The sequence below is a fragment of the Sceloporus occidentalis genome, unplaced genomic scaffold, assembly GCF_023333645.1.
Source record: "Sceloporus occidentalis isolate IW3139 unplaced genomic scaffold, rSceOcc1.0.p SCAF_331, whole genome shotgun sequence".
NCBI classification, from domain to species: domain Eukaryota; kingdom Metazoa; phylum Chordata; class Lepidosauria; order Squamata; family Phrynosomatidae; genus Sceloporus; species Sceloporus occidentalis.
In genome coordinates, this window is record NW_028317311.1 from 355,598 (window position 1) to 380,146 (window position 24,549).

The 24,549-nt window shown below is 45.1% G+C and overlaps 1 protein-coding gene across 1 annotated transcript; it reads right to left on the minus strand.

The window, feature by feature from the left end:
* Positions 1–553: 553 nt before the first annotated feature.
* On the minus strand, positions 554–24,182 carry LOC149274427 (C-Jun-amino-terminal kinase-interacting protein 1-like). Its single transcript, XM_089505500.1, has 12 exons — positions 24,097–24,182; positions 10,825–10,939; positions 8,218–8,442; positions 5,786–5,867; positions 3,908–4,717; positions 3,503–3,578; positions 2,971–3,143; positions 2,634–2,740; positions 2,326–2,445; positions 2,172–2,242; positions 1,990–2,088; positions 554–626 (listed from the first exon to the last, which is right to left on the minus strand). Exons 1-12 carry the CDS (start codon positions 24,180–24,182, stop codon positions 554–556), a joined length of 2,037 nt encoding a protein of 678 aa, XP_089361626.1.
* Between the last annotated feature and the right edge of the window lie 367 nt (positions 24,183–24,549).

A 24,549-nucleotide genomic window follows, 5' to 3' on the forward strand; every position in this document is an offset into this window, starting at 1 on the left:
GCCTGCAAACATGGCTGCTAGTAATGCATTCCAATCATACTCTTAATATAGCTTTATATATATCCCACATATCCTCATCCGTCCGTATTCCAAGAAATAAAGCCCTACTGCGGCTCCTTCATGGATCCATAAAAAATAAATGCTTCTTCATTCACGCTATGCACGGCCGACGCGTTTCTCTCCAGCACCCCCTGCTTTGTGATGGCTTCATGCGTTACACTCTCCATCAGCTCTCCTCATTCTCTCGCTTTATCATCCATCTCATCTCTCTGCGCTTTTTTCCCTGTAGGATGGTTTTAGGTCTTCAGCATTTTTCCAACATTATGCATGGTGGGGTTGGGGGCAGAGTAATGTGGGCAGAAGGTTATCGAGGGGCGTCTTTCCTTGGTTTGCCCCCAGACGCCCGGTTTACCAGAGTCCGACACGGTGGAGGCACAGAAGAGAGGAAGCCTCTGACCCTTCGCCGTCCCACCACTTCGGCAGCTTCTGCTCCGCTGCCCGTACGCGAGCAGATTGTCCATGCACGGAAAGGATTCCATAGAATAAACTGTAGCTATTCCAGATATATATCTTCTGTGGGACATGTGTACTCCACGTACTCTCTGTAAAACTGCTGGAAGGCTCTCCTGAAAAAGAGAAAAGAAGATTCAGAACAGAAATGAACGAGAAACCAACCGGCAACGCAACATCGCGTGACGTGGGTAACCAGCGGGGCCATGACTTCATATAGCGCATCAATATAGTTGGGGGAATTTGTATCAATAACAACCCAGCTGTCGACCCCCAACTGATCAGACTAGAGTGTGAAATACCGCACCAACTATTCTACAAAACAATGCGATCATAACAACTTCAGATTCCCCAAGACTGCCGAAACCACATAAATAATTCACACAAGGCTGACCTGAGACATTCATAATGTGGAATCAATACGGAGACCCCCACTAGGGGGCACGGCAGCCTCACGTCTCCCGCAAATACAGACCGTGTTAGGTGGGGTACTTCTGTTATTATTGTAGCCAATGCTTAAATATGTAATTAAAATAATTCTGTATACGACGTGTATCATCATGTTGACTCTCATAGATATATATTTATTTATATATACATTAGCGCTCAAAAGTTCGGGGTCATTTAGCTGTTTTCATGGAAAACAAGGACATTTTGGCTGCAACATGATTGCAAAAGGGTTTCTAACCAACAATTAGCCTTTAAACTTTAACTTGGATCAGTGAACACAAAGTGCCATTGGAACCCAGGAGTGATGGGAGTGATAAAGGGCCATTGGAACACATGAGTGATGGGAGTGACAAAAGGGCCATTGGAACACAGGAGTGATGGGAGTGATAAAAGGGCCATTGGAACACAGGAGTGATGGGAGTGCTAAGGGCCATTGGAACACTGGAGTGATGAGAGTGACAAAAGGGCCATTGGAACACAGGAGTGATGGGAGTGCTAAGGGCCATTGGAACACAGGAGTGATGGGAGTGATAAAGGGCCAGTGGAACGCTGGAGTGATGAGAGTGATAAAGGGTCTCTACACGCCTATGAAGATATTTCATTTAAAACCAGCCGTTTCCAGCTACAATAGTCATTTACAACATTAACCCCGTCTGAGCTGGAATCCATTTCATGTTATTTTAATGGACAAAAACAAGGAAATGTCTAAGTGACCCCAAACTGTTGAACAGCAGTGTATATGTGAGTGTGTGTGTGTTATGATACCAGGTTTAAGACAGATTCTGGTGAAATCTCTGAGGACAAAGTATGACTTATTAGGTCAAATGCAACAAAAATGTGTCATTGTGCTTCTCCTGAGGTCTTTCATCACAAGGTGTTACAAAAATTAAGAGGTGCGACCAGGAATATCTTCCCTCATCACAGTTTCACGTAGATAAATGTTCACCAAGGATTTCCCCAATTATCTCGGTGCAGTTTTGGATCAGGGGGAACGGTAATCCAGAATGTCTCCCCACCCTCAGTTCTTACCCAACAGACTCTGCTAAGGGTTTGGTTGATTCTTCGGAGACAAAGACATGACACGCAAAGCGATGGTCGGAGGGGTGCTTAGTTATGAAGCCAAAATACCTAAAACGGGGAAAATAGGAGTATAAAAAACATGGAATGAAAAGAGTATTTGAGACTGATCGAAGAAATCCAGTGCCACTTACTTGCTGTTCTTGGGGTGGTAGCCACAGAATGAGATGTTATTTAACTGGAAGAAGTGGCTGCATGTGTCTACCTGCTGGAGAGCAAAACGCTTATAGACATAAAGAGAAAACAACATTAGTGAAGCTACCAGCCAGCTGACCCATGGGATCTTACCTGGCTGTGGTCCTCAGGGTCATCTCCTCGAACCGCAATTTTCACCCCTCGCAGGCTGATCTCAAGAACACAGCTGGATGGAGGATTTGACAGCACCGTAAGGCGACGTGACATAGCGATCTGTAACACAACGTTTGAGGATCAAGGGAGATCCTATCAACTCCCGACATCATTGTGGCTTCGTGACGGACAATGCGGAATCATAGAAGAATCATAGAAGATTTGAGAAGTTTAAAAAAAGTTTGGGAGAACATTTATCCCTCAGCACTCGGGACACTAAAGCAGAGATGATCTTAACGGACATTAACCTTCTGCATGGCGGTGCAAAGGACTTCGGTTCCCTTGTGATACGGAACTTGCACAGAGCCGAGGAACTTCACCCAGAACTGATCCACCCAGTCGGAGGTTCGATTTTCTAAAGAGGAAACACAATAAATTACCATGAACGCTTCGAGTAGCACAAGCCCTGTTTTCATCCTCTGATGGTTAAATGAGAACGTCATCAATGTAACAACAATTTAAATATTATCATCCTCCTAGTTTGGGATGAGAGCACCTACTCTTACATGACATTCTCTTGGTTTCTCCACCAAAGGATTCTGTTTAAGGCAAGAAGTTACTTCTGTTACTGTTAATAAACGTTACCTGCCATATGATCCGGCTCCTTTTTCACCTGGACAGCATAGAAAGCAGGGAATATTCCTTGCTCTCCTGTTCGCATGTTAAAGGCTTCGTACCAATAGTCTTCTGCTTGAACTTCCACCAACAGAGGGTCCTCCTCCTCCAGTTCCAACTCCCCAGGGTGACGAGGAATAAACCTGAGTTCAGAATAAGAAGAAGAATTAAGAATACATTTACAGAAGTAAAAAGAAATCCCATGTGATCAGACTGGTAATCTTTGAATCAGAAGAGAGACCACTTGGAAACTGCCCCACTACCCCCTTTGCCAGTCCGTCTCTTTTAGGTGGTCGGGTGAAAGTCTAGATAATGAAGTACAAGTGAGGACACAAATTGGGAATGCCGGATTCTGCAGCGAGGGTAGCAGATAACCTTATATTTAAGAGGGGTGATGGGAGAAGACAGGACAGGGCATTATAAATTAGAGGTTCCGAAAATAATAAGCTTGGGTTCTACAGGGTAATGAGGACATGGGCGAGTCAAGCGTTGGATGATTTACCTGAACACCGCTCGATGTGTCTGCTCTCGCTCCTCACCATTTATCACACATGAAAATAACCCAAAGGAATCTGTAACTGATAAGGTTTAGAGATTGAGGGTCCCTAGAATACAAGAGCCCCTTCACATACACGACACCCAAGCAAATGACCTTCCAATGATCACAATACAGCAGAATTCACCCATCTAAACCTCGAAAATACATCAAACAATTCAACCATACCCAGAACTAGAACTATGGGTTCTACAGGGAGCTTGGAGAACCCCAACCACCATCCCCACCAAAGAAAGTGTGAGCAAAACAAAGAAATATACATATACAGCAGGTGCTACAGACATCCAACCTCAAGTCCTCCAGAGGGATCGGAATTGAAATGTGTTATTTAACTCAATGCGTTTCACTCACTCGTGCACCGTGAACGCCCGTTCATGAAGACGTTGAGGAATTTTTTGGAGTACGAGACATCGCCCTCTGGAGAGGAGCTCTCAGAAAGGCACACAGACCTCCGAACTCTGTTCCCTTCCCTCCCGGCAGCTACCACCCGCTGCCCTTCTTCTTCTTCGTATTCCTCCCCGACGGCCGACTCATAGGGCGAGGAGACGCAGTTGTCGTATACGGTACCACTGTCACTATCATCGCTGTATCCTGCGTAACACTGCCGCAGGCTGACCAGCTGAAGCTGCACATTCTCGTCAACCACCAGGGTGTACTTTACAGAGTCATAAGATAGGCCGCTGGTATCAGAGCTCACCGACGACCTCTGAAGGGCACGATGGCAACTTGCTCTGCCAGGGCATCCTAGGTACCCCACCCCATCCTCTCCTTCCTCTTCTTCTTCACTGATGGATAGCTGCTGCCGACCACCGCCATGCGAACGGGTGGTAACGTCTACATCTGAGCTGACGGACATACGGCAAGGTCCAGACTGTGACACAAAAGGTTTTTCAGGCTCTGGGGGGTCTGAGCACCTTTGGACAGGAGTGAGGAAGATCTCCTCTGTAGGTTCCAGTCTGACGTCTGTCTGGTAGCGAATTCTATCTCGCTGAGGGTCCAGGCGAGACCTGGTGGTGGAGCGGCCCGAGGGGTCGTTAGCACTCTGCGTTGTGTTGTTAAGTCGGCATGGGGTATCTGTAGAGGTTCCACGGTCTTGTGTGATAGCGGGTTGGTTGCCCTCATCACTCAGACACACATGTTCGTTGGATGGTGTGGTCTCCCCTAGAAAAAGAAAAAATATGTATCACAAACCCTTTCACCCACATCAGCCCTCCCATTCTATTTATTTCTAAGCCATACTTATACATTATACAGCTCTCTATTGCTGTGTAAATCCTTTTTTTTTGTTGTGGTGCCCTATGATATCACTTTATTTACTCATGCAGACAGTGCCAAGCCTAGGTGCGCGGGCAGGGAGCGCAACACGAGGGGTGAAGACTGTGCCGGCTGCATTGGCACAGACTCCATGCTCTGCCCCTTGAGCTCAAGCTGTTTGGGTACAAAGTTGGCAGACACAAGCTGTTTTTAGACAACGCTGGCACAGACAAGCTGTTTTTAGACAAAGATGGCACAGACAAGCTGTTTTTAGACAAAGATGGCACAGACAAACTGGGCACAAATATGTCATTGATAAGCTCTTTGAATGCAAAGATGGCACACACAAGCTGTTTGGGCACAAATATGGCACAGACAAGCTGTTTGGGCACAAAGATGACACTGACAAGCTGTTTGGGCACAAAGATGACACTGACAAGCTGTTTGGGCACAAAGATGACACTAACAAGTTGTTTGTGGACAAAAGTGACACTGATAAGTGGTTTGGGGGACAAAGCTGGCACTGTGAGAAGTGGTTGACATTTTACTTGGCGAAGTGGAGACGCCCAAAGAGGTGGCGTGGTTGCCGGAGAAAATGGGTGTGGTTAGAAGGGTTATGTTTGTTAAGATGACGAGTTAGCAATATAGCCACACCCACCTGGGGACACCAAACAAATGATTGCACCCAGGCATCAGTGACCCTAGGCTCGGCTCTGCATGGAGATGGGGCAATTAACAGGGGTAGCTTCCAGTTAAATGGTGGGATCAACAACAGATGTTGGGGTTTTTTATAATGTTTATTGATTTTGTTTCTGAGGAAGAGATACAAAACATTTACCCGTATGAGCCACTAACCAACAATCCAAGACATTTTATTATTATTGTTTTTTCACATAAATTCATTTAACATGTTTTTCTTCTTTCGCTCAGTTCCATTCATCGTGACGGAGAATCGAGTCAATTAGGAAAACTCACCGGTCTTCAGAGGAGACGAGGAGCGGGAAACTCTTTCCTGCCAAGTGTATTTCTTCCCCAAAGAGTTATTATTCAGCGTGTCCTAGAAAATAAAGAGAACGGCGGTGCTTTGAAATATGCCTGGAGCACGCAAACACTGTGGCGGTGTACAAAAATGTAGGTTGAAATACTGAATAATAACATGTCCCGTGTTTAAAACGCTATGGTGAGACGTCCCTCTACGTGGCACTTCCCTGCCCTCTATTTGCATTAAATTGAATGGTGGGGGAGAGAAGGGTTAGTTGGTGCCAGGCAGAGGGATCTCTGATGACTCAATAGAGCCCAGAGCTGCCATTCCCCCGGCTGCTACAACCATGGTAACTACTACTCCATTCACAAGGGTTTGGCGAGAGGAAAGTGGGGGGAACAAAAGTAAGAGGATCTAGACCGAGTTAAATAAAGTACATCGGGCACATGATAACAAAAGATTATGGAAGAAAAGTTAAAAAAAGGGACAAGACAGAGACGCAAACATGCTGTTTAGTTAATGATGCCCTAAAAGCATTCAGGCTTGGGTAGTTATGGTGGGATGAAGGAGCGCGGCAGGTTGCTGTAGGCTGAGGTGTGATGGAGGAGATCTAAACTGGACGGGGTATGATGGGGGAGATCGAGGCTGTGTAGGGATCATGGAGGAGATGTAGGCTGGACATGGTGGGAAGAACTTTGTTATTATTATTATTATCTTTTATTTATTAAGCGCCAACAAATTATGCAGGGCTGTACAATTTAAGTGGGGCAGTTAACACATACATACTGTAACAAGTATACATTAATACGTACAGACACATCAGGAGATGAGTCTTATGGTATTCTTACATAAAGTTCGTGGCAGGAATGGTGGGCTTTTGAGGGTCACGCTCGAGAGCTTAATTGAATCAAAGGGAGGGGTGAAAAGGGGGTGAAAAGAGGGAGTAGAAGCTTTTTTGTGGCAGTAATTAAGGATTCACCATTGGGTGGGGTGTGGTGGGGAGATCTTGGGTGGGTACAGTGAGGAGAGCGGTGGATCATTGTGGAATGATATGTAGGCTGTGTGGGATATGGAGGGGGTCTAGGCTGGGCATGGTGGGGAGATCTAGGGTTGGTGCGCCGTGTTGGGGAAATCTTGGCAGGACATGGTGTGGGGAGATGTAGACGCGCTATAGTGTGGTGGGGAGATGTAGACTGTGTATGGTAGGTAGCAATGTAGGACAGCAAATCATAGGCTGGGAGAGGGAGGGAGAGTCCCGCCATATACTGTGGGACACTAGGGCCACTAAGCTAGTGGGAAACCAGGTTCTCCAGTATACGTGGATATGTGTCACTCACACCCAGTGGCCATGACCCACAGTGGCGGTATGAAGTGTGGGGAGCAGAGGACCACCTCCACCAGGCATGGAGGCCTAACCCTTACTCAAAGAGCCGTGTGGCGCAGTGGATGTGTTTTTAGGCTGCACCTTTACCAAGTTCTCCGGGTAGAGCCCCCAGATGGAATGCAAGCGGGTAACAAAAACATTAGGGCCAGCCCTGCATGGTGTTAATAAAGCTGGGCCAGGCTGGGGATGGTACGATGAGACTAGTAGAAACCAATTCAGTTCTTGTCTCTACACATCAGAGGGCACTGTGGACCGAGTGTGATGAGAGTCTCCCGGTTGATGGGAGAGGCTGTCTGGAGGTTACCGAAATACATGGAAGATAAGCCATTTGCCAGATCTCATCCCATTAGCAGTCACTGACAGGATTAAACGTTTCCTATTAGCCGAGATTACAGCGCGGGTGCCGAGCATCTGTCATGGGCTATTCGGATATTTTGAGACAGTCTCCATATTCACAGCCTCCACCCAGCCCCCGTCCTCTCACATTTTTCATCTGCATTTGTGTATTTAGTTAGAACAACCAGGGATGACGGTAACCCCACACTACGCCATGGCGTGGTACCATCACTTAAACCCTTTCTGTGCCACGCAATCCCGTAGCCGTTCTCTTGTAACCATCCTCGACACCGGCCGTATGTTAGACAGTCATTAGCTGAATGTTGTGTTTTTATCAGCGTGTGTATTTTTTGTGTTGCTTGTGTGGTGTGTTATGTGAATGTTGTTACCTAAAGCGGTGTCGATACAATGTAACTATGTTTGTTTGATTATTATTAAAAAGATATATAGAACTCGTATTGTTAAAAGAACAACGTATGGAACCTTTGTGTCTTCTGCAGCTAGAGCCCCATACAGATCTATCAGTAGATGTCGGCATGGAGGTCAACCAAGCATTAGGTCGACCCAAACTTTATCGAATACAAAGTTGCATTAGCCAATAAGTTATGTACCATCCTCAGGACCTGTTGAGTTTGTAGTCATCAAAGAACTGGTTGGACACTCTTTGGATTTTCTCGTACACACGCGCAAGAACATATATGTTACCTGTGTCCGAGGGGCCTGTGGGAAAAGGTTGAGGGTGGTGGGTCTCTTGGGCCTATAGGTGTCCATCGATGGAGGAAGAACAGGCCTGGGGTCAGCAGAAGACACGGTCTCTTCTTCGTGAAACTGAACGGCATCAATCAGGTCCAACTGCAGCATCTCAGCCTGGATCCGGCTAGCAGCTCCCGCCCCTGATGGGGCCAGACCGGGATCGGCACGCAGACGGCCCTGGGGGATCAGGAGACAAAGTCATGGGATGAGGGGGAGGGAGAAAAACAGTCAGCGTGACATCATCTGCCACGGGGAGGGGGGGCGAGTAGCGGATCTGCCTGGTCGAAGGGACGAGTGTCAAACTTATTCCCCCTCCTAGGGGGTAATAGGACATCACAAAAGCTATGGGCAAAGCATCTGGCGGCAACAAAAAAGGCATAGAAATGGATGTTCGTAGGAACCCATTGAGCGCCAGAGTCGGTGCGAGAGAAAGAAGGGCGTAAAGTCACGACACACAAGCATCGCGGGACGGGCACTCGCTCGGAATAGTAATTACTGGAGAAAACATGTAGGAAAGAATAGGAAACGGGGAGATAATAGACAAAAAAAGCATTTAGAGGGAGGGGAGGAGGAAAGACGTCGCCAAAACATGACCTCAGCCCCCTGCAGAGACCATGTGCCCCGAACGGAGACAAATACAAGCGGAATACATCAGACAAAGACACGGAGCCCATTATCCATCCGCTGCTACATCATACAAAAATAACAGATATTATTCCGGCTTTAGACGGACAGCGTCAAGATGTTTTTGGTTATTTTTATCTATTTTTGTATCCCTTCAATCAGACCTTAATAAAATGTAACAATTGCGTGTTAAGATTTTTTACTTTTTTTTAAAAATAGATTTTAATACTGATTTTAATATAAGGTGGCTTCTCGGCCGTTCATATTTATTGACTTTTTAAGGGTTACACATAATAAAAGATTTCAAGAAAACTGACACGGAAAAAATACAAATTAAACGGTCCTCTTGGGATGAAGAGTTTAGACGCATGACAGGAAATATAAGAAGCAAAATTTGAGACAAATAATGGTTTTTGTAGGATGTGGAAAAACTGCAGATTGTTACCGAAATCAAGATAAAATCCCAACGTCTCTATAATCCCGAGATACATACATGATCCGCATCCCATCACACTCAGCTCTGGCCATCTACAAACAGGAGCTATTGGAGCAATCACCATAGCAACCAATGCACATTTTTCGGCTCATTTAACACTTTAAGCTTGAATTGCTCCACTTTCGCCACAAATATCTTCACCTGGATTAGCTGCAGTGTTTCTTTTATTCACCGTGCGGCTTCTTCTAGCATTAAGGGTGAGTCTACATGCACCAAATCAGCTGTAACCATCAGCTGTAACCATAGCAACAACGAGATATAAAATATCCTCTTCCAGAAAAAAATATTCAAGGAAAAAGGTGATCGTAAACAAAAAACATGGAACCCTGACGCATCAGATGAATTCTATCTCAAAACATGTAGAAACCAGTTAATATATATATATACTACGGTTCAAAAGTTTGGGATCACTTATAAATCTCCTTGTTTTTGAAAGAAGAGCACATTTTATCCATTAACATAACATGAAATGGATCAGAAATCCAGCGCAAACGGGGTTAATGTTGGAAATGACTATTATAGCAGGAAACGGATGATTTTTAATAGAATATCTTCATAGGCGTTCATAGGCCCTTTATCACTCCCATCACTCCTGTGTTCCAATGGCCCTTTATCACTCCCATCACTCCTGTGTTCCAATGCCCCTTTATCACACACATCACTCCTGTGTTCCAATGCCCCTTTATCACTCCCATCACTCCTGTGTTCCAATGGCCCTTTATCACTCCCATCACTCCTGTGTTCCAATGCCCCTTTATCACACACATCACTCCTGTGTTCCAATGCCCCTTTATCACTCCCATTACTCCTGCGTTCCAATGGCCCTTTATCACTCCCATCACTCCTGTGTTTCAATGCCCCTTTATCACTCCCATCACTCCTGTGTTCCAATGGCCCTTTATCACTCCCATCACTCCTGTGTTCCAATGGCCCTTTATCACTCCCATCACTCCTGTGTTCCAATGCCCCTTTATCACACACATCACTCCTGTGTTTCAATGCCCCTTTATCACTCCCATCACTCCTGTGTTCCAATGGCCCTTTATCACTCCCATCACTCCTGTGTTCCAATGGCCCTTTATCACTCCCATCACTCCTGTGTTCCAATGCCCCTTTATCACTCCCATCACTCCAGTGTTCCAATGGCCCTTTATCACTCCCATCACTCCTGTGTTCCAATGGCATGTTGTGTTTGCTGATCCAAGTTTAAGTTTAAAAGGCGAATTGCTCGTTAGAAAACTCTTTTGTAATTATGTTACAGCCAGAAATGTCTTTGTTTTCCATGAAAACAGCTCAGTGACCCCAAACTTTTAACCGGTAGAGTATATTATATATATAGAGAGATAGATAGATATAATATCAGTAGAGGACAGGCTGTACCCGCAGGTGAGACGTCGCAGCAGTTATAGTAAATCTCTCTGTATTTATAGATCACTCACCTTGCAGCGGCGGCTCTCATTACAGTGCAAGCTGATTCCACATTCATCTGTGATTTCTGTGATTTCCGATAAATCCTCGTCTTCGAATTCCTCCAGTGTGATGTCGTGTGTGAGCCTGGGGGGGGACAGACCAAAGACGCGGGTTAAAACTTTAGCTCCCACTCCTACCACACTAATCCACGCAGTATATACCCCCTGTAAATCCACATTCACTCTTCATTCAGGCTTCGTTGTGCTGCACGGTGTGGAGTAAATTGTGAATTATTTCCCATTAATTTGCCCAAAGTGCTGTTCTGTTTACTTATTTATTTTGAGGATTTGGCCGACCGCTAATAGCTGCTTTACTCAACAGCATTATTTTTTTTATTGAACTAATTTGACCATTTTGATAATAGTTGGACAAAAAAATATATATAAATAATAAAAATATTGGAATGGAAATAAGCTTCACAGGTAACGCCCATTTCTATAATATTTTTCTTTTGGTGCAATTTTCCTTTTTTCCTTATTTTTTTGTTACAGACTAAAAACGGACAAGGATTCACTATTTGCCCTAAATGCACAAAGTGTGGATTAAGGTTTCAAATCCAGCTCAATACTTTATTGGGAAAATTAATAAATTAATAAAATAATTATGCCATATTTTATTATTATTCAAAGGAATTACCGTAAGTAAAATTTTTCTAAAAGTGGGACGATTTACCAGGGTCAGTAAGGTCTAAGATAACACTTTATCCTACAGAAGATGTTTGATCGTTTTGCTGAATTGGAATTTTAAAAATATGACTGGTCAAGAGGAAAACATATTCTGAATGAAATCACCTGTATTCAAGCAGGGATTTCAGCTGAGCAAAGCATCCATTGTGATGCTCAGATATCATTTATTACCGAGTCCAACAATATTTCAGGGGTCCAAACCGGGACAGATGCGTTGGGGTGTGCGGCTAGAGGCGGGAATGGGCAGGGCTAGAAGCAGGAATGGGCGGGACCAGAAGTGTGGTCATCAGCCCACCTTACCCAAGGAGCCACCTCCTGGCGCTTGGCTGCAGAGCATACGCTCTAGACCTGCTGGTCAGGGGAGATCAGATGTTCTGCCCAACAGGACCATGATCCCCGCGGCCCAAAAACACGGGACAGGGGCAGTTACGTGAGACACTTGGGAGGTATGAAGTCAGCCGCAGGCTGTGTGACCCTGACCCAGAGAACCTGAAATGGGGTAAAAACCCGGGGACTTGGGGGGATTTTTTTTCAGCCATCTTCCAGAGCGAACTGAATCACAGAGGAATGATATTGAAATCAGTTTCTGCTCATCGTACCCGCTTTCTTGATGTAATTGGGTCAGTCTTATATTAGATGTAAAGGATGCCGAGCGACAGCCTGACCCAGTGGCACTGAACAGGGATGAAGTGGAAAATCAATGTGCAGTAGCTCAGGGAACGTGGAAGAGGCAGAAAAATAAATAAAAAAAGACAACATTTTTAGCCGTCAACCTCTAAAAACACTGACTTTGTATGGTTTTCTCGCTGTGTTGGTTCGCTCGACAGATTACAGAGCGCCGTAGTCTGGAATGAGGAGGAATCGCATGAAGGTCATTTGTAAATTTGGCATATTGTGGTGGGACACAGAAACCTTAAAGTGAGAGCCGCCAAAGGGTTAACGAGAATGAGACGATTGCAAGGTCTCGCTTTATGGAGCTGAGCCACGGAGAACAAATATAAAAGGGGAAGCGGATGGAGATTTCTTTAAACGAAAATGTGATAATTGTGGGATTTTCAGGTACTGGTTTAAGAAACTCTTGTATTTCTGGATTTGTCAGATGAATAAAATATTTGAAAGTCCAGGCAGCTCGACAACAAGGTTTTCCCCATCAAGGTAGCTTCCAGCTTCAGGTGATGATGGCGGAAACACCAAACTCCTCTTATTCTCATAGACTTAGAACCTCACAGCTTCAAAAGAGTTTGGAGTTCCTTGGGAAAGGGTCACAGCTTTACTTGGTACGGTTGATCTTCAGAGTCAATTCTCAGGTCATTCTGGGCAATGGTGGACACCAAAGAGATCATTCCAGACTCATCTAGCAAAAGACAAGGATCATGATAAGCAGTTGCATCGCGTTTAGGTTTCTTCTCCAGGTTTAGTTCTACAAATGTAACCAATGGAAGTTCTGTGCTGAATGACTCCCATCGAGCAGGTCGTCCACAGAGGTCCTTCAAGAAGTTGACATTGGTGAAGACCTTCTTTTGGAAAACGATTAATGTCGGAAAATGAACTTGAACAGAAAATGTAACTCTCCCCTTTTTCTACAGATGCCTAATGTACCTGAGGGTTCATAGCTGTCCTGGTTACTGTCCAAATAGAGGACCTGTAGGATACCCTCTTCGAATGGTGGCCAATAGGCTACACTTCAAAGATAATGAATGCCAAATAAAGACCACATTTCTCTGTTTTTTGTCTACAAAACTTGTTTTAAGCACCACTGGGCCACTTTCTCTTTTTGGCCAGAAGTTACCAGCCCTCCAATGTCAGAGTTGAGATTGTACGGGACGTTACGGCACTGGGCCATACGGAAAAACCTAGAACACCGGCTGAGGAGACTCTTCTAAGAGACATCCCAAAGTGAGAGAAAATATTATACTCAGCAGCTGAGAAAGTATTTTACAATAAGAGTGGTCAAGATCTTTAATTCCTTACTTTTTAATTCCTACCCGTTAGTACAAAATCATTTTTAAATTGAGATTAATGGCCTATTTTTGCCAACTTTACTTGGCCATTACAGAGCATTTAGGGAAAAATAATGCTGAAACAACATAACAAAAGCAAAGCTCTGCACTTGGCAAGGCTGTCTGCACAGTCACTAGGCTTTTTGTTTATGTAGCAAACAAATTCAAACAAAATCTGTTTCCTTGAGAAGTAGCAGCCGTAAGCTTGGCTATTACAGCTATAACATTTTGTAGCATTTACATCATTTATTTTATTGGCGATTGTTAAAGGTGCTGTCCCATCTGTTCTGCTGAAGATACCTCTTGTATCCCACAATGTAGCGCTGGAAACATCATCCCTATCTTAATTTATTTATAATTAATCTGAAATTTGCTCTGCTGCTGTTGTTAATTTCCAGGACTAACTTATTCCAACACACAAAAAAAGAAAAGGGCATTGATAGGTGGAGATACTTTGTTGCCATAGTGGCAGTAAATTTTTCTAAAAGGGGCAGCCATATGCTATTTAATGACTGTGGCTACTAAGTATTGCTAGCCAGGCAATTAAACTTGGAGGGGGAAACTGTATTTCCTATACCCTGAATAGTAGAATACTATATAGTAGCATATATATACATGGAAAAAGATCAACATATCGAGATGACGGTCCTTTTAACTAATTCAGTGTTTATTTTAAGCATAGAACAGACACATTTCCGTCAATATTGTAACATAACATGTGTGAGTTTTAGTAACTTTCATCTAAATGGAAAAAATAGTCTAATAAGCAGTCTCTAGATTGTAAGCTTTGTGAGCCGGACCCTCTTTCCTCAATGTATCGGGTCGTCTTAGTCTATGAATTCTAGCTTTGTCGGACCCTTTTAGTGCATGGACCGCGGAAATTGTTGGCGCTATATGAAGAAAAGATAACAATCATACAAAACACTATAGAAAGGAGGTGAGTTGTAAAATGACCTCCATTCCCATCATGTCCATTAACCCCCGAGCTTTTAGAGTTCCCATGGACTGATCTGTTACTCTCTTGGGATGTCATATAGTCCGGACGCGTCAGTATGATGCAGTGATCTATGTCTTATAAGAACAACTGCCTGACCTTGGTTTTACTTTACTTTGAAAAGGATTTAAAAAAATGCTTAAAACTAGTGATTTTTTAAAGTTATTTTGCCATTAATAACCTATAAATGAAAAGCCTGGATTTCTCAATCCTCTCTCCAAAGCCAGGATTGATGCAAAGATAATCGAGCCGCATGTGATGTTTATTTATGGTACATTTTGTTGTTCCACAAAATACTTAGAATCTGGGGAATATAGGAAGATTAAAAAAAAAAAAAGGTGTTTAGACTTATTTTCTGCACTAATAATTCTATAACATCCAGATGAAAAGTCCGTCCGCAGTGACAGTATGGTGGATATGTATAAGTTGCAAACAGGCCATTAACTAGTTAAATAAACACACATAGAAATGATATTACTCCTTTAATAATAATATTAATATTATTATTATTATTATTATTTTTATTATTGGGTTTATATAATCATCATAATTATTATTATGATTGTTGTTATTATTGTTGTTGTTATTATGATTGTTGTTATTATTGTTTTTGTTGTTGTTATTATTATTATATTTGTATATCCAGCAGTAAATGGCTACATTGTATCAAACGTCATTCTAATGTATGGAGATTTTATGTTCTAGCTGTATGCGCCACTCAGCAATATGGAAAATATACCCTTAAACTGATCTGTCTGAGACCCCCAGGGACTGGACTTCTATGACTTAACTCTACGTCTTTAGAAGCCACCATACTTCTTTCCGGCATTTACAGAGTTAAGCGAACGGGAAGCGCAGGACGCTCTGTTGTGCCTTTTATGCAAATGGTCTCATATAAACCGGCTTTCTGCGTCCGAGATGATCAATGAGGACTGAAAAGATCAAATGAGCCGAGCTTCCGATAACACAGCGCTCTGCGCATGATGACAAGGCTCCCGTTCCGTAACATCGTTATTAACCCCTCCACGGACAGCTTTTCTGGCACAGGATCCAACCGTTACAGGACGTCAAGAAGATATCGTCCAACAAAGAGGGAAATCTCAATCCCCCTCTGCGCAAGCCGCTGTACCTTTACAAAACCCGTGTTTGCCGGGTCTCCACATCGCTTCTTCACATGGGGCATTAAATAACGGGCCCCCGCCAGTTAATAACTCCTAATTTGCCCTCTGTGTTGGGGATCCAATGGCTATGTGACTCATCATCCCATGGGTATGAAAGAGTTAAAATGTTTTTCAGTACGCAGGGGTACTGGAGAAGGTCACTCCCTGTGCAGTGGCGCAGTACACACAGGTATCCATGATTGCCCGATAACCCAGAAGGTTTTCCCGTCAATCCGAGCCTCCACATCTGCATCGCCCCCAAAGTTGCCCTACCCGCCCCCCCCCCCAGCCACGCCGTACCATTTCTCCCACTGGTTCTCCATCCAGCTCCCATCGTCCTCGCTGGATTCCATCCTCTCTGCCCATCGGGCTCCGTCTCGCCCGCCCGGTCCAGAGAATAACGCGCCGTCTCTCTGCCTCTCAGCACAAAATCTGTGCTCATTAAAAATACATGGCAGCGATGTGTCTGACAGCCGCACAATCTGCCGGCGCTGGCTTCTACGCTGCAGCCAAGCCCCGGTCGATAGCAAGTGATCTCCGCTCGCATAACCGTATGCTGTGCGCTACTACAGCTCCCACATCACTCAGCCATGACGCATTAGCATACCTCCCAAGTGTCCCTGTTTAGAACACAAGTCCCTCTTTCTTCCTCTAATGTTGCTTTTGTCCACGAGGTATAGAAATATGTCTTATATGAGTTGGGATTTATTTAATGGGGTGGCTAGAGGGCAGGGAATTACCGACATAATTTAGGACTTCTGATCCATAGCCGTTTATGGAATTCCATGAAGCATTTTGAAAAGAAATAAACGCATTTTTTTTTTTGTGCCGTTTCTATACACATTATCAGGGCTTTTAGGGCTGTAGAACCCTGTGATACCCCCATACCCAGCAAACATTCTGAGCTCCTAGAAAAAAGGGGCATCAGGGGAGGAGAGAGGGACACAGAAATGTGGGGCCAATGAGGGACTGTCCCTCGTATAGCAGGGCACTCGGGAAGTACGTCAAATAAAACCACCTTGTTTCACTGATACAAATGGATAGCCGATCCGGTCCAAAGAAGGTTTCCTATAAACCGAGTCACCAAGGAAACTGGGATATGGGGGGCAGGGATACATATGCCGGGGGGGGGGGCTGTCAAGGTATAAAGCGTCCGTAACAGTAACAGTATCCATAATGATAACGGGTAAAGAGAGTGTAAGCCTGCGAGCCGAGCCCTCTTTAGCTAATGTATCGCTTCCCCTAGTTTTGTCAGACCCTGTGAATATATATAATAATAATATTATATATAATATATATAAATAACAGATAATAATAATAATAATAATAATAATAATAATAATAAAGGAGCGTACGATGAGAAGAATGAGGGGAGGCTCAGCGGTTACAGAGAGGCGGCGCTGGCTTGCAGGAGGTGCACACGGGGTTAATGATCAGTAACAGACTCCCCTCTGCTGAGACTAAGGATGAGTCATTCCGCTATCTGCAAACATGACATCATTCCTCATTCATGAATTTACTCTGTTGATACAAATGAATGTCGGGGCGATGTCACTATGACATCACTGAAACATTTACATAGAGGAAACAAACATTGTATCATCCAGCCCGACCTTCCATCATCAGGCGCACGTTTTCATTGGCCGCACGTGTTGCCCCGGATGATGCGTTAATTATTCCGGATATAATGACAGGCGGAGAGTTATTCACAAAGTCATGCGTGTTCACCCCGAATAATTTGCCCACGAAACACCCGATATCTGCCACAGGTTATTATGGGCATAGCTGCCAACAGACCAAAAATTGCCAGGACTTAAAGTGGTCAGAGTGCAACGTAGTATTTTTCCGCCACCCAGGTATTGTCACGTTGTGTGTGTTCTCACAAGACACAGAAAGTTACCCAAAATGGCAGCTAAATGGGCTGTTGAGGGTGCCTTTACCATAATCTGCCCCCCCCCGAGACCAGTTTGCCGTCCTGCACACATACCTGGGAGCAGAAATATTAACCCTTTAAAAGCCCATCGTAATGATTCTATGTACCAACACGCAAAACCTTGCCTTGTCATTTAAAGATACACTTAATGGAAACACCTGATTTCAAGCAGGGATATCAACTGTAACATATCGCCATTGGGCGCGCCTTTCTCGTGCTGTAAAAGCCCAGACATTAATCGGTTGCTGGTCTCGTCTTAGATTCAGGAGCCCCCTCACTGTATTAGCCTCTACCACTTCAGCTGGGAGGCTGTTCCACTCATCCACCACCCTCTCAGTAAAGTAAATCCGCGTCTTGACGTCCATCAAATGACGCGTCCATCAACTGAGCTCCACGGACAAGGCTTTAAAATAAATTAGCTACTTACTCACGGTGCGTGCGCGTGGTATGAGTCCTGCTGGCGTGATATATAAGATAACGTTTGGAGTCGGATCAAATCACACTCACTGAATTATTCACCATCGATTAATGTGAAGTCATTTATATCGAGGTGGCAAGAATTGTTTGACCATCCAGCAGGAGGACCCCAGCTTCCAGCTCTGTATTTATTTAGTATATTGTTTTCTATATGAAGTTCTTTAATATGAATCCTTTAGTGTGTGTGTGTGTTAGTGTGTGTGTTAGAGTGTGTGTGTGTTAGAGTGTGTGTGTGTTAGAGAGTGTGTGTGTGTGTTAGAGAGTGTGTGTGTGTGTTAGAGAGTGTGTGTTAGTGTGTGTGTGTGTTAGAGTGTGTGTGTGTTAGAGTGTGTGTGTGTTAGTGTGTGTGTGTATGTTAGAGTGTGTGTGTGTTAGTGTGTGTGTGTTAGAGTGTGTCTGTGTGTGTTACAGTGTGTGTGTGTGTTAGTGTGTGTGTTAGAGTGTGTGTGTTAGTGTGTGTGTGTGTTAGAGTGTGTGTTAGTGTGTGTGTTAGTGTGTGTGTGTTAGAGTGTGTGTGTTAGTGTGTGTGTGTGTGTGTTAGAGTGTGTGTTAGTGTGTGTGTTAGTATGTGTGTGTGTTAGAGAGAGAGTGTGTGTGTGTGTGTTAGAGAGTGTGTGTTAGTGTGTGTGTGTGTTAGAGTGTGTGTGTGTGTTAGAGTGTGTGTGTGTTAGAGTGTGTGTGTGTGTTAGTGTGTGTGTGTATGTTAGAGTGTGTGTGTGTTAGTGTGTGTGTGTTAGAGTGTGTCTGTGTGTGTTACAGTGTGTGTGTGTGTTAGTGTGTGTGTTAGAGTGTGTGTGTTAGTGTGTGTGTGTGTTAGAGTGTGTGTTAGTGTGTGTGTTAGTGTGTGTGTGTTAGAGTGTGTGTGTTAGTGTGTGTGTGTTAGAGTGTGTGTTAGTGTGTGTGTTAGTGTGTGTGTGTTAGAGTGTGTGTGTTAGTGTGTGTGTGTTAGAGTGTGTGTTAGTGTGTGTGTTAGTGTGTGTGTGTTAGAGTGTGTGTGTGTGTGTGTGTTAGAGTGTGTGTTAGTGTGTGTGTTAGTGTGTGTGTGTTAGAGTGTGTGTTAGTGTGTGTGTTAGTGTGTGTGTGTTAGAGTGTGTGTGTTACAGTGTGTGTGTTAGTGTGTGTGTGTGTTAGAGTGTGTGTTAGTGTGTGTGTGTTAGAGTGTGTGTTAGTGTGTGTGTTAGTGTGTGTGTGTTAGTGTGTGTGTGTGTGTGTGTGTGTTGCCAGATACATTAAGCTGTCCATTTAGGTTCATTTAGTGGCATTGGAGTGAAAACCTGGCTTTGTGTCCAGAAGTTCCAAGGACCTCATTTGGCTAAAGGAGGACACTTTTGTCTTGGATGGTTAGAGGGGCATCTTTACCGAGGCCTTCAACACCCAACTGATGACTACTTTTGTCATTAAAATTGATATCTAGAAGAAAATTAATGTATTTTATTTACAAACATTTTTGCTGTTTATAAACAAATTATTGTGGCTGTAGGAACCTCTTACCCAGCAAACATTCTGCTCTCCTAGACGAGAGGGGCATCAGGGGAGGAAACTTGGATTCCGAGGAGGGACTATCCTCCTGAAATAGGGACAGTTAGGGGGTATGAGTATAGAAGAGCCAGAGTATCCATTTAAACAACTTCCCTAGAAAGCCCCCCGGGGGTTAATCAGAAAGGATGATGGGAAGGTGGAGCGTTGTGTAAAACACGTCGGACGGGAATGTTCTTTTAAATCGTCTTTTCCCACAAAAGCAATTTTGTTCCTTGAAACCACAGCTGATGATAACGGCGGATTCTGCGAGCGGAGAGCTGACGCTCGCTTAACGAATGAGACGAGAAGACTCCTTCCTATCCCCCCCCCCCGGTGTGATCAGATATAAGACCCCCAGTAGGTGTTTTTGCTCCCAGTATTTTAAAGTTGAGATCCCTGCTTGAATGCAGGTGACTCTATTAAGTGTACCTTTAAATAATGACAAGTCAAGGTTTCCATGAGCCATTTGGCAACATATTTAGTCAGTCGCCACCTAGAATCTTCATGATTTTAAAAGGTTAATATTTCTAGAGGCTCATCCATGTTCTCAGGACACGGATGATTATTCCTCCCCAAATGAGATTGGTTCTTACAGCCTTCCGTGGGTAAAACGATCCCTTACTTTTAAACCAAATATCTCCAAAACGTATTAAAAAAAAAAAAAAGTACAGACTGTAGGTCTTTTTTTCTAAATCGATTTAGTTTTGGTAAAAAGCCATTTAAATAAAAAGTGGGAAATTTCATGGACAGAAGGAACACCCATCGATGACATCATAACTAGTCCCATTCATTGGCTCCATGGTAACGGTACGTTATGTCACAGCTTATATACATCAGTGAGGCCAGATGCCCCTTTGATTAGGGTATTAGGGGGGGTATTAATGATTGTGATGCACGGAGTACATTTCCATAGACGGCCCCAAGTAAAGCATTTGGTTAACGCCTTATACACAGAGCACCCCCCATGTAAAAGGGGCTCCCCCATATAGCATTACATTCTAACGGACGAGTCCCGCTGCTGATTATACCCCATTAGAGGGGTAATAGAGGAAGTCACTCGAGCCTCAAACATAGCTTTAATTATTATTAAACCTAATTATGAGATTTCTGGCAGCATTTAATTTGCTGAATAGATTGTCAGCGAGCAGAACACAGACCACGAGTCTCGGCATAAAGACGGAGAGAGAGAGAGAGGGGAGAGAACCAGAACAGAGAGGATACGGAAGGAAGAGAGATGTATTCCGGGGGCCTCGGAAACCCGCTCTCCGGGGATCTTTAACAGACGGGGCTATAGAGGTGGCCGGCTCGCTGCGAGGGGTTTGTGGCTCAGAAGATAAGAGCTCTATGGAACCTGTTCTCCGTGACGCACAAAGACTCGCTCTACTCCTGGGGGTCCCAGTAACTCCCAAGGCTCACCCCCCTTAATTCTGAAGACCTCATGGGACACCGTGCGAGTATCTTTGCCAAGCCAAGCGCTTAACCGGCCACTCTCATCAGCCGCAAGAGAGACAGTCCCCTCCGTGACATCCACCTCCGTATAGAGCCATAGCTCTCCATTATCAGAAAGTGACAGAAAGACGAAGCTTTTCATTTCCCCCCGTCAGGGAAACGGAGCTATTTGCCACCAACTGTCAGATAGAAAGTTCTCTCTATTTGCTACCAACTGTCAGAGAGACCGGGCCCTCCATTTGTCACCAACTGTCGGAGAGACCGGGCCCTCCATTTAGTATCGTCTCTCATAGAGATGGGGTAACATCTATCAGCAGCCGTCAGAGACGCAAAGCTCGTTGTTTGCCACCAACTGCCAGAGACCGGAATCTCATTTGCCACCAATGGTCAGAGAAATTGGGCTCTCCATTTACTACAAACACCAGAGAATTCCAAGTGGTGGTGACACGAGGGACCCAAACACTCTCAGGGTGGTGACAGAGCGCACAAGCAGAAAAATATTACTACCATCAACTGCCAGAGACAGAGACATCCATCAGACGCCATTTACTCTTATCCACCTGGGCTGTAATTAACCTCCAGCTGGCAGAGGTAGCTTTCCATCTGCCCCCAGGGGCAGAGACACCAGACGCAGCTTACGCACGAGCGAATCGCCCCCCAAAAAAGCTTGCTACTCCCCCACCTCGTCTACCGGCAACCATCAGCGAGACTTTAAAGTGCGATGTGACCCCAAGTTTGCTGTTATTTACAAAACAGAACGTCACCCGAGGCCGATTGTCACTCCGTTTTGGAAATATTCCCCGCGTAATCTGAATATATTTGAATACGCGGGCGCTGGCTGCCTGTTTAAGCAAAGTAGATGTAAAATACAGCTTTCTAACCTCCGCCTAGTAATCTGGGGACCCCAAAAACCACTTCTGGCTTTGGCTTGAAAGCTATTGAGAAGCGTGCCCCTTGTTTCTGGACTATTTGGGGGTCTCGGAGACATAAAGGCTCCGGTCTAGTGATTGGGGGGATACAATCAGCGTATTCTGTTGCCAATAATCATGGAGAAAGGGGATTCGCGCAATATGCATGTCGTGATATATCATATATATCATATAGCATATACACAGTACATATCATATGCTATATGCACAGTATATAATATCCTACATATAGACCAGAAGCGCTGCAGACCACCTGATATCATGGATATGACGTTATTTGAGTTGCGCGGGGAGACTGTCACTGGTTCCGTCTCTCTTTGGCACGAGGGATCTGACGAGGGGTTTGCTCCCCGTCGCCGGGGCTGCCGGACACCATCGCCGGATCCCTCTTTAATTGCTTCGTTTGCGGAGCTTGCTCAGGCTGCAGTAACTTGGAGAGAAAAGGCAGCCATCCGGGAGGAATGCAATCAGCCGAACCCGCTCTGACAGCATGGAGCCGCGGGCTCGCTGTCTACCAGGAGCTCGTACGGATCCTTCCTCCAGAGCCTCCAGCGGGAAGGCATGAAGCCACCGCGTCAGACAGCTGCGCCCACCGGACGCCGGACCATGGGCCGTGCGATACCTCCGAGTGCCTAGCAGCAATCAGCCACCTATAAAGGCTGCATCCGTATAGCGGTGTGCTGCCCTGCGCCGTGCCTATGGTGCTGAACCCAATGGGTACGCAGGTTGGAGACACAGCTCGCCTAGGGATCCTAGGCATGGTCCTGGACTTAGGACTCTGATTCCCATAATCCGCAGCCCCCTAGCACATAGACCTTTGCCTATTCCCATGGGTGCTGCGTCTCTACAGGTGTGTAATCGTCTCACTGCCTGTCTCTAATCCACGGCTGATAGTAGGCTTCGGAGGAATGGATCAAATGTTCCGGGATCACATTACAGATCCAGCCATTGATGACGGCTACAATCCAGATCCCCGCGATTTCACCTTAGAGGACCCCGGGCCGCCTCAGCCGTCCTGCTTGCTGCGAACCAAGCCAAAGACTGCCGGGATTTTGCATGATGGGAATTGTAGTACGTAACCCATGAAGTGCCAGCGGGAGTCCAGTGACCCTGGGCCACCGCTACAAAGGCTTAAAGAAAATGGCAGGTGTGAAGGCCAAACATTAAATATATACCCCATTGTACAACACTGCAGTATATGGGGGCGCTATATAAATCAATAATAATAATATTCAAATACATAATACTGAAAATGTATTATGCCGACAACCTGAATTTACATTCAATGCGATTCCTTACATTTATATCTCCAGCAGTCACACGGCGCTGAATTTACTCTTCTTCTTCCTCGCCGCTGGTGATGGGTTCTTCAAAACACTGAATTATTCGATCCAATCCACAGCCAAGGATGGCAAGCTCGGGCTGGTGGGGACTACAACTCTCCACACTCTAATCCAGCCACAGGTTAAATATACATTTCTAACAACCAAGACGACAAACGCAGACTACAACCTCCATCATGCTCAGCCAACAGTCATCTGGCTGCCCCTTCAATCCATATCCCAGCTCCCGTCTCACCCAATCACAATGGTCGGCTGTTGCCGATTTCACAGCCCAGCAACCCCTATTACTCACATACATGTATACAGGCACATACATGCGTGTATGTAGAAGGTAGTGATGTAATATTCTCAGACCTGTTAACCCATCGATGGCCGGTCATCAATTCATATTCCGTATCGAGCAGACATGTCTTCTCAGTCTATTAACCCATTGCCGACTGAGCACTAAGTCCCATGTTTCCTATTTGTGTATTTTACTCCATTAACACCACACCCTGACGGCTGAGGGGATTATTTGGCACCAGCGGCGGAGCGGGGAACACCGCCACAGCCGTGTGTCCACGCAAACACCCAAACACATACATTATACATGGAGGGAATAAATAAATCCATACATGGCAGAGACATCAATATCAAAATCAGCCAAGCCGTGCAGGAGAGGGGAGATAGCAAAGGAGTGGATTACAAGATCATGTCGGTCTAAGAGATTTTAAGAAGGGGAAGGGTTGGGGAGAGAGGATGGCAGACGTTACCTGAAATGTGGAGGAGAGGCGAGATGCATCCCCAGGAAGGGAGAGGAGCTTGCAGGGGTAGGGGACGCTTTTTCTCTCTCCGCCATTCTCTCTGCGATACACAGCCCTGGCCAGGGAGAGGGAGGAGGGAGGAGAAGCGAGAGAATGAGAGAGAGGAGGAGGAGAGAGGGGGGATGCTGACAGGTAGAATGGAGGAAGGACCAAGTGGTAAAGAGAGGAAGGAAGACTGACAGGTGGGTGGAAGTGGATGTGGGGAGGATATGATACAGTATGGATGTGGGAAGGATATGATACAGTATGGATGTGGGAAGGATATGATACAGTATGGGTGTGGGAAGGATATGATACAGTATGGATGTGGGGAGGATATGATACAGTATGGATGTGGGAAGGATATGATACAGTATGGATATGGGGAGGATATGATACAGTATGGATATGGGGAGGATATGA